Raw genomic sequence first — 9,572 nt, 5'->3', positions numbered from 1 at the left:
CAGGCGTAGTTTGTTTGGAATGTTGGCAGAATTCACCAGGTTGTCCTTCCCAAACTGGTACGTCCACTTGCGTTCTAGAATTAGGTGATAAGAGAGAATGTCCTGAAGTTTTGCGGGATCATCCCGTAACGTACGCTTGACTGACGTGGGTAGATCCTCGAAAGCTTTGTTTGAAGGAGCAAAAAGGGTGATTGGCCCTAAGTCTTCACTCAGTGTAGCAGAAAGTCCACTTGAATTGAGGTACTCTATGAGTGTTGTGAGGTTCAAAACATGTGCAACCTCAATGATGTTCATTGCTGTTGAGATAACACACTTCTATTAGATGAAGTCGCTTTGGTTCAAAGTTAGCTATCAGGCAAGGAGCGTGTTCTTTTTTTGTCACGGCAGCCATATTGGAGGCGAGAACACAGAAAGAGCTACCACGTTAGAGCAGAAAAAAATTGTATTTAAGACAAATTCTCTCATTATTTAGTTATATTTTTTTTTGACAAATCAATGTCGTGGCTAGTCACGAGACCATTAAAGAGAAATTCAATCTGCAACGCTGAACAAAATTGTTGAGACACGCTTTACTTCCTTCTGCATATCTAACTGAACACATTATTTCCAAGAAGTAAATCTTCACATTGCGGCTCCCCTCCCTCTCCCCCAAAAGTGCTGACTGATCACTCGGTTCTTTCCGCTTCTTCATAAACAACACTGTCTTGAGTGGGAAAGGGGGAAAGGGATATTATTGGTCCTTTGTTGTAGTAATTATGCAAAGAAAAAAAAAAGACGAGAAAGGTCTCAACTGTTTTTGTCCAAAATTGTAGACACCAGAGCGTCAGGTCCTCTCTTCCTTAGTCACGCGCAAAATAGAGCGGTCTACGATCGAGAATGTGGATGGCCAGTGATTAAGAAATAAGTCACGAAACCATCTTCGTAACCCCAGTGTAGATGAAAACCAGCTAATGAATGTGAATGGAATTGCTCGAGCGGACCCTCCGAAATGAAATAATTATTTATTCTATTAGGGTGATTGTACTGACACGCATTTGTGGCTAGGACCAAGGGGTAAGTTAATGACGGAAACCGGTTTCAGTGCAGGCCTTGGCCTAAATTTTGTTATAAGAACCCATCTGTCCGCGAAAACATATCATCGTGTAATTTCACCCGAAACGGAACGCCACCCGTGATTCTGATCGAGCGTTCCTACTGCCTTACATTAAATTTTCCTTTTCACCTGCAAAATAACATTAATGAAATACAAATATCCCAAGGGCCAGACTGTTATTCTCTCCTAGTTTGCTGTTGCTTTTCTTTGCAAACTAACTGCAACTCTTGGGCGACCTTTTTGCGAGTTTTTTGGACGAAACTAGTAGTGAAAGAGGATCGCTTTACCTGAGACAGGCATAAGAACTTTATTGATGGTGTGAACAATCCCATTACTCGCTGTGACGTCAGTATCCGTTACTGTTGCGTCATTGACGGTAACTCCTCCGCCTCCATTCAGTTTGACGTCAACGAAGTTTCCCTCAACGGTAGCGAAACGGGCGTTGTCCATTGCAGCTGAGTAAAGTGGTTTGGGAAGCATATGGTACTTGACAAATCTCTAGAAAGACAGAATAGGGCCACTTGAATGACTTCTATGAAATTTCTCGTTGATAATTTTCACCAGAATATATAATAAGTGAACTAATCCTTGAGTCCAGACCGGACGACTTTGCAATTTTTTTAATTGCATGGGTCTTTGGCTGAGACAAACGTTAAATAGCGAAATCTTTGTTTGTACTATTTCCCTCATTAGCACAAGAATATCGCCAGCCGAGAATTCTCTACTTTCTCAAATCAAAAGTTTCTTCCATGTTGCCAAAACGCAAATTTCTATCCCTACATTTGCCGTTTACCGGAAACGCAATAGTTAATTTTCTCTTTTAAAGTGCTACTACGACCAAATTTTTATTTTTCTTTGGATTTCAAAACTATGTTAACTAAACAGTAAGTGACCCAAGTTTGAAGCCTTGATTTAAAAAAAAAGACACCAGTTTATTTTAACTTGAATTTTCCTATTTTATGGACGGACATTACTACCTTTAAAGTCTTGAGAGAGCTGAATCGAGGGGAAAATGACGTCAAAGACTCATGGTTTAAGAATGCAATGCGTGTGTAATTGGCTGAATGAATATGAGGCAAGGGAGTTTCGGACTTTCAGACTTTTAAACTCGTGTTTTGCATATATAATAAGCTGCGTTTGTAAGCTGAAGTTTTAAGCTAGCGAGTCAATGACGTCACTTTCCCTAGATCCAACCCTTGATGTAAAATCGGTCAGTTTGGAACGTGAATAATGGCGGACCATGAAGTCCAAGAATTACGTTCAAAGTAAACAAACAACCTTTGGATAAAAATCAAAGCTCAAACTTTTGTCAGTCAAGTGTTCAAAATTAAGCAATCACACTTTCAAAATCTGAAGAAAAAAAGAAAGTGATTTTTTGATCACAATATCACTTTTTAAAGTCCCACCTCAACACAGTCTTCATTGGAAATGAGTCGTTCCAGTCTCTCAGGGTCCATCACTTGAAAAGCTAGATCGGTTGGTGCGAACAGTGTTATGTTTGTAAAATTCATGGGCGCGTTCTCTACCATCTGCGAGAAAATGCTAAAATTTGGGTCGCTTTTCAATATTGTTTGAATATCGCCAACAGTCGGTTTCAGGAGTCTGTCGACAACATGGATAACCCCATTTCTCGCTCCTTGGTTTGCCCGGACAATCTGTCCCCCTTGAATGACAATCCTCTGTTAAATTTTAACAACAAAAAAACCTGTCACTGATTGTTTTAGCAGGCTGCAAACAACGACTTATTTATTACAATTAAGAAATTGAAAACACAATTACACAACATAGCTATGCATGCATACTTGAGATTTTCACGAACCTGGTGCTCTCTCATAAATTAGTATAATTGTGTTGGTTTTCATTAAAATTGTTTCTCAGCCTCGTAAGTCATGGCTATTTTTCCTCTTTTCCTGCCCAGCGACAGAAAACAAAAGCCTAAAAATAGGATGGGCTTGACTAGGACTCGGGTGCAGGGGTGGCGAAGTGCTGAAAGCACTCGCCCCACCAATATGGCCCGGGGTTCGATTCCAGACTCGGCGTCATACGTGGGTATAGTTTGTTGGTTCGCTACTCTGCTACTCCGGTTTTCCACTCTCCTCAAAAACCAACATTTGACTTGATTTGCGTTGATTGTTAATTTCAATTTACAGTGTCCCTAATTAGTGCTTCAGCGCTAGAACGACTCGACACTTAAATAAAGTTCCTTCCTATCCCATTATCGCGATGTCGCACTGTACACCATTCAACCAGACTACATTACAAATAGATGGTTTGCAACCAATCTCTAGGGATACAGATAACAATGACGTAATGTACAATTGCTGATGGACGAACAAAAGGAGCTAATAAGAGATTTTTTTGTTTTCGTCCACCAACATGGCGCCATCTTAGTTTGAGCCATTCCTAAGGCTCTTTCAAACATTACAAAGTTGTACCTTTCCGTCATTGATCACGTTAACCCAGAGTTCGCCTGACCCATCGAGTGAGGTTATTTTGCTCTTATCCGCCATAGCCTCGGCAACAATCTTCCCTTTTGAAATGTGCATCATCAAGGTGTCTCGAAGTAGCTCTTTGTCGTTTGCCAGCTCTTCTAGAGTTTTCGATGGTAGAGCGGCGGAAAGGGCCTGATCATTTGGGGCAAAGACCGTGTAACGAGTAGCAGAATCCAGCTCGGGAGAAAGGCCTGAGGCTTTCCACAGTTTGACAAATTCTTTCAATTTAAGTGACTCCGCTACTTCGGTTATGCTTTTGCCAGAAGTGTAAAGCTCTGAAACGGAAATTCCAAAGTTAGCATAGATAAGTTCTCCATGATTGAGAGCGTGCAGTAAAGCCATACATATATGCTGCCGGTAAAATCCGTTCTCAGGTTGAATCTTTTTTTACCTAGGTTAAATTGGTGATCCTCATTTTACTTAGGTTCAATACGCACTCGAATGAATTGAAATTTTTTTTGGAGACTAAATTAAGCCAAGAGAAAAATTAGGGTCAGGTTAGCATCGATATCAATTGACTTATTATACAAAAGTAAATAACGAAAAGAGCTGTGTTAAGTTGAGCATGTCCGTCGTTGTAGTGTAGTGGTGAATAGACAGGACTACAGATCTGGAGGGTGTGACTTCGAGTGCCGGTAACCGCATAGTACAGTTGTTTGTTCCCTTACTATGTTGTAATGTTGAGACTCCACGGATAAGTATGCGAATAAAAAAACCGATTAGATGATACGGAAACGTTCAGAAAATGTGTGAGATGAGTAAGACAGAGCTTAATGGAAGGTATAGGTGTTCTCAGACCTTTTTGATAGCTGCTTTAACCATTCAATCTAGGTAAAATGAGCATCACCAATTTAAACTTGGTAAAAACGGATTCAACCTGATGGCGGATTTGACCGACAACATATATGCTTACTTGACCACTCCCCAATAGGGGATTTTCCGTGCCAACGAAAGAGACAAACAGAACCCCAAGTGGCAGGGAAAAGCCAGTTAGCTATTTATGAACGCAGCCGAGAAGTTGAACCAGGGACTACCAGAATCAAATTCAACGAGTGATTAGCACAAGTCTTCAGCTGACTGGCGTAGTGGTGAGAGTGCATGCTTCCCACCAATGTGGCTCGGGTTCAATTCCTATTCTCGACGTTATATCTGGGTTGGCAGGAGGCAACGTTATATTAGGAGGCAGCGTGGTCGAGAGGTTAGGGCGTTGGGTTTGCATGCGGCTTCTCCGGGTTCAAATCCCTGTCTGGCCGGTCGGTTCTGTCAAATGGAAAGCGCCCTTAGATAAAGGTCTTTTCCTTTCCTTTGCTTTCCAGCCCGAGATCTCCAGACCTCAAGGAAAGCGCCCTCACCACCGATCAGTACTGCCTCCTTCACAGGTTCTTCATTTTATGAATTAGGCCACTTCAAAAGTCGAACTTTTCATGTACTCAAATGTAACGAATCTAATTCATTCAATAAAGCACATGAAAAAAATCGACGTTTGAATCAATTAAAGTTCGAGTGGTCTACATGGGAAAATCGACTCTAGAGCGACTTCGATTCAAGCGTCGAACTTTTCATGTGCCGCATAAAATGCATACATTTGTATAATTTATTTTTGTGTCCCACAATTGCCTTCATTCACGAAAGCATTGTACATCGTGACTAGTGATGAGTTCGACAGATTAAGTTCGGCGTTTGAATCAACCCTGTGAACTTTACTATTTGGGTCGATTTACGTTCGGTTCATGAAAAGTTCGACGTTTGAATTGGGCCTTATCTTTGGCCTTCATAACAGATACAAACAATCCGCTGAGTTTATCACAACACAAAGAAAATTCATGTAGCTGACACAAAGCAGGAACACGCAAAACCACAATCTTTAATTTTGAAATCTCTGATTGGCTGAGATCAAGCCAATCATTGAAGACAGTAATGTAACACCATTGGATAACTTAAGTGTGAATTTAAGAGTGAACGCTTACCTTTTGGACATCCGGGACTTCCTACCTCTTGGCTGTATCCAGGACAACAGCAGTATTCGGTAAAATATCGACGCTCAGTCCTGCGAAATGGAAGAAGACGAAAAAAAAAAAAAAAATTAAAATGAAAATAATTAAAAAAAATAAATAAATGAAAATAAACTTTTGTTCGAGGTTTTGGCAGCCTTAAGAAATCCCTCAGCAACGCAGAATCCCTCAATTCGCTCTAATGAAGACGAAGGTGGACCTTTTCACCGAGGCAATTCAGCCCCTATTAACTCGTTTGATAACCAACAAATTGTCGTCTTTTACTTCCCACCGACCCAGAACCAGAGTTTCCCTCCTGCAGTAGGCATGCGCAGACCGGGAATTGGGGGAAATATATAAACCAGCCGCAGCCGAATGTCACTTCAGTGGCCAACCACTGGAGCACGGTTATTTTCTTCAGTGGAATACACACGATGCAGCAGGCGGCATACAAAGCTAAGTGGGCTACCGAAGACCGTTGCGTGTGCGCGCGATGATGGATGTAGCTGCTGACCTGCATTGTAGTCTTCGTTTTCCGGGTACCTTGACACATCTTCGGAAAAATCCGACAGGAATGCGATGCACGCAAACATTTGGCCTATGAAGAAGAATAGATAACAACAAATTACTAAAAACAGGCCTTTTGCAGCTTAGTGATCACATGGTACCACCCTGCAACGCAAATTGCGCACTGGGACATCTAAAACAAAGAAAATTTAAATTAAATTGCTTTGTCTCAAATCTCCCAGTGCTCCCGTGCCATCTTTATTTACGAATGGCGGCTAACTTAGGGGGAATGTCAACAGTCCAGAGAAAACTGTGACATATCATGTAATTATCGCAACCTGGAAGGTGAGAAAGAGGTCAGCAGTTGCCTCGCCCTTAGTCCTTCCGGTGGGATTTCAAATTCCTATGGTCATTGAAATGATAGGGCTTACAGCAAAAAAAGGACAATTGAGTCAAAGGAAAATCTAAGAAAAAGAAAGTCAGTTATAACAATTCAATTGAAGTTGAAGTAAAAAGAGATAAGTTTTTTGTCGCTTCTTTGAGATATTGCTGGACCATTAAACACTAAGAAAATTGAGGTTTGACTACCCACGCGTTGACAGTCTTCACAGACACACTGGCATGATCGAATCAGTGGCAAAGAAAAGATTGCTAAAGATCATTGCGTATTAAAAGAGTGTTTGAAATTCTTAAACCCACCCATGTTTCTGAGTCCGGTAACTTTACACGGTGTTAATAAAAACCTTTGCTTTTCTAGAACTCGTTCTTTGATTTCAACGATGAGTTTGTCTCTTTCGTTCTGTAACTTGAACTTCACTTCTGAAACCTCTGCTTGAGTCACCCAATAACAAACACACTTCACGAATTCACCATTCGTGACGATATGAGCTTACGACTAAAAATATCAGTGTTTTATCAGGATTAGTCATCAGTGAATTGATCTGTCATAAGCAGCGATAGATAATAAAATGTTCATCCTACTCACCCCTCTCCATTTGTTAGAATCTCGTGTTTATTCTGCTGGGGTTGTGTTTGTCCTTTTTCTGACGTTTCCCACCAATCTTGCCAGTAATTTCGCCATTGATAAGGACTCCACCATTTTGATGAACTGAATTCTAGTGAAGAAGCAACCATAAGCAAACAGAACCACGACAACTGCGCCATCTCTGCTGTGCGCCCTTCAGCGATTCCAGCAAATACGAGTGCGTGACACCTACAACAATCTCTAGAAACATTTCCGCTATCTGAGGTGTTGTCATTGTGATAATAACAAACCACAGGCCACAGGTGGAAGCTTGCTTTTATTTACGCAGTTGGGGTGATTTATGCCCTCGTCAGTCTGCAGTGAGAAAGAGTGTTGGCTGAAGTGTTTTCCTTGTCCTTGAGGGGAAATAAATTAGCTTCGTTCGTTCTTGTCGGCTGCCTGTAAAAACTTATCCTCCGACACAGTCATTCTCCTACTATAGGGGTAGTCCTATTTCGCCTCCTCCCCACAAACGCCTTCGACTAAATTAAAGTTAATAATGTTAACTCTAATTTCCCTCAAATCTTAACGCGCGCAAGTTATTGAGAAAAATAGAAATTTTTGAAAGTTAATAAATTATAAAGGCGTTATAATCTTTGTAAGGCGTGAATTCCCCAGCGAGCTTTTCGCGGCAAAACGGCTCCTATTCCAAATAATAACATTTTTGTTTACAGTCGCGAAAAACTCTGCTTTTCAAAAATAGCAAAGCAGCTTCCTCGTCATGAAACGCTGAAGAAAAGAGAAAGTCCTTGGATAAAGAAAAAAGCTAAGCCAGGACCCAAGAAGAAAAAAACAACTATTTTTTGAACGGGAAAAAGGAAAAATCTTGCGGAGAGCGATAAAGGCTCGTGGTTTGATCAACCTTCGAAGATTTCCCAAGAAGATGTGGAGAAAGCAGTCAGCTCTTCCCCGGCATCTTTACCTGGAGCCAGTAGACAAAAAATTGCGCAGGGCAAGTTGAACACAAACAAACCTACCCTATTGCTTTCATGTCATCCACTAGTGCCTCCTTGTAATCTCGCTCCTCGGGTTCGTCGCCCTTGCAATTTTCTGACCTTTTTCTTTCCCCATAGTTGTTACTACTGGAAAATGCGCGCGAGGAAGCTAACTAGGTTATTAAAAACGTGACTAAAAACACCACTGCTTTCCCGCGAGGCGCCATTTTGCTTGCTGTGAACTTCCGGGGTCCTATCATTTCAGTTGGCTGGCGGCTCACAGTGTGAGCCCGTTGTTGACATAATTCTTAGAGAAGGCGTGACATGCTAGTATTTCTTTTGAAGGCGAAAGCCTCTTCAAATGAATTAATAGGGTAGGTAGAACTGACGGATTTCCGTTGAATTTGGCTGAAACGTTCAATGAACAGTTAGGAACGAAAGCTTGTCGGCATTTTTGCTCAAACCAAATACTTTCCTCGTAGCGGCTTCGGAACGCAACACGTTTCGAAACTTTTTAATAGTTGAACTTGACAGACCCATAAAAAGAGAACCAATGGGAATACGGCAAAATGCTCACATGCTTTGAAAGATTGATGCTTTGGGAATGACACTGTGCAGTTACATTTCATCAGCGATCACGTTAGATACCCGATTAATTCGACGGAATGGCGCTCGGTCATTTCACTGTTTACCGGCTTCCTTCGCCTTCACAAAAAGATAAATAAAACGCTTATATTTTTTTTCGAATTCTGCATTTATGAACCTTTGAATTGATATATAGTTTTTGGAGAGTTTCATTTAAAACATCGCGCGTACGAACCGTTTTTTCTGGAGACCACCCGCGAAGGTTTGGAGTAATCTTAAAACGCATGAAGATTGTGATCCCGAAAGCCCGCGATTCTTTCGGTCAGAACCTAGAATGACGATCCCTGACCTCGATCGGCCACAGTAATCACGGATGTCAGCTTCGAATCACTTGATAAGGCGACTTCAAGCGACCGATGCTCAAAACGTCAGCCACTGAAACGTTAGCTTTCTTACAGTCACTACCGGAGTCAATTTAGTTTTATCAACTTATTTGATACAGCCAACCACGTGGCACCACAGAAACAAACGTTTGCTATTAGAAATCATGGCTTTGAAGACAAAATTGCAGCAGCGGAGAAAAACTCCAATCTTGCTCTTAATCTCTCACTTTTTGCTTTACCCTGGCCTTGAAGATCCAGTCTGGCAGCCGCTCCTATTCCGTCAATACTGACCTAGGATTGAAATATGGGAAGAGCAACGAGTGTGCGCCTGCTTTTCAAGTACGCATGTCCAAAATGAAAAAAGGTCAAAGTCGCACTCACTGATATGTCCCGGGCTCGACTCCTGAGTGGGCTGGGTACTCCATAGCCTCGTTAAGAGTCTCTGACTAAGAGCAAAAACTGTTTAATAAATGTCACACCAAAAAGGGTCCAGACGGTTGCTGAATGAGTTTAAACCGCTTTAATGCAGTGGTCGAGAGCACACAATTACTGAGCACCGCGA

The 9,572-nt window shown here is 41.6% G+C and overlaps 1 protein-coding gene across 1 annotated transcript in view; it reads right to left on the bottom strand.

Moving 5' to 3' along the window:
* LOC138026488 (transforming growth factor-beta-induced protein ig-h3-like) overlaps positions 1-7,378 on the bottom strand; it is an 11,565-nt gene extending 4,187 nt beyond the window's left edge. Inside the window, exons 1-7 of the mRNA XM_068873865.1 lie at positions 7,069-7,378; positions 6,091-6,174; positions 5,553-5,632; positions 3,529-3,860; positions 2,500-2,772; positions 1,381-1,591; positions 1-296 (exon numbers count right to left, since the gene is read on the bottom strand). The exon at positions 1-296 is cut by the window's left edge and continues 21 nt beyond it. Coding sequence (XP_068729966.1) covers positions 1-296; positions 1,381-1,591; positions 2,500-2,772; positions 3,529-3,860; positions 5,553-5,632; positions 6,091-6,174; positions 7,069-7,247 — 1,455 coding nt within the window. The 5' untranslated portion in view covers positions 7,248-7,378. The remainder of the gene's footprint in view (positions 297-1,380; positions 1,592-2,499; positions 2,773-3,528; positions 3,861-5,552; positions 5,633-6,090; positions 6,175-7,068) is intronic.
* Positions 7,379-9,572: the final 2,194 nt, after the last annotated feature.

Source organism: Montipora capricornis, chromosome 12 (genome assembly GCF_036669925.1).
Source record: "Montipora capricornis isolate CH-2021 chromosome 12, ASM3666992v2, whole genome shotgun sequence".
NCBI classification, from domain to species: Eukaryota; Metazoa; Cnidaria; class Anthozoa; order Scleractinia; family Acroporidae; genus Montipora; species Montipora capricornis.
This window is presented reverse-complemented; position numbering and strand designations above follow the sequence as displayed.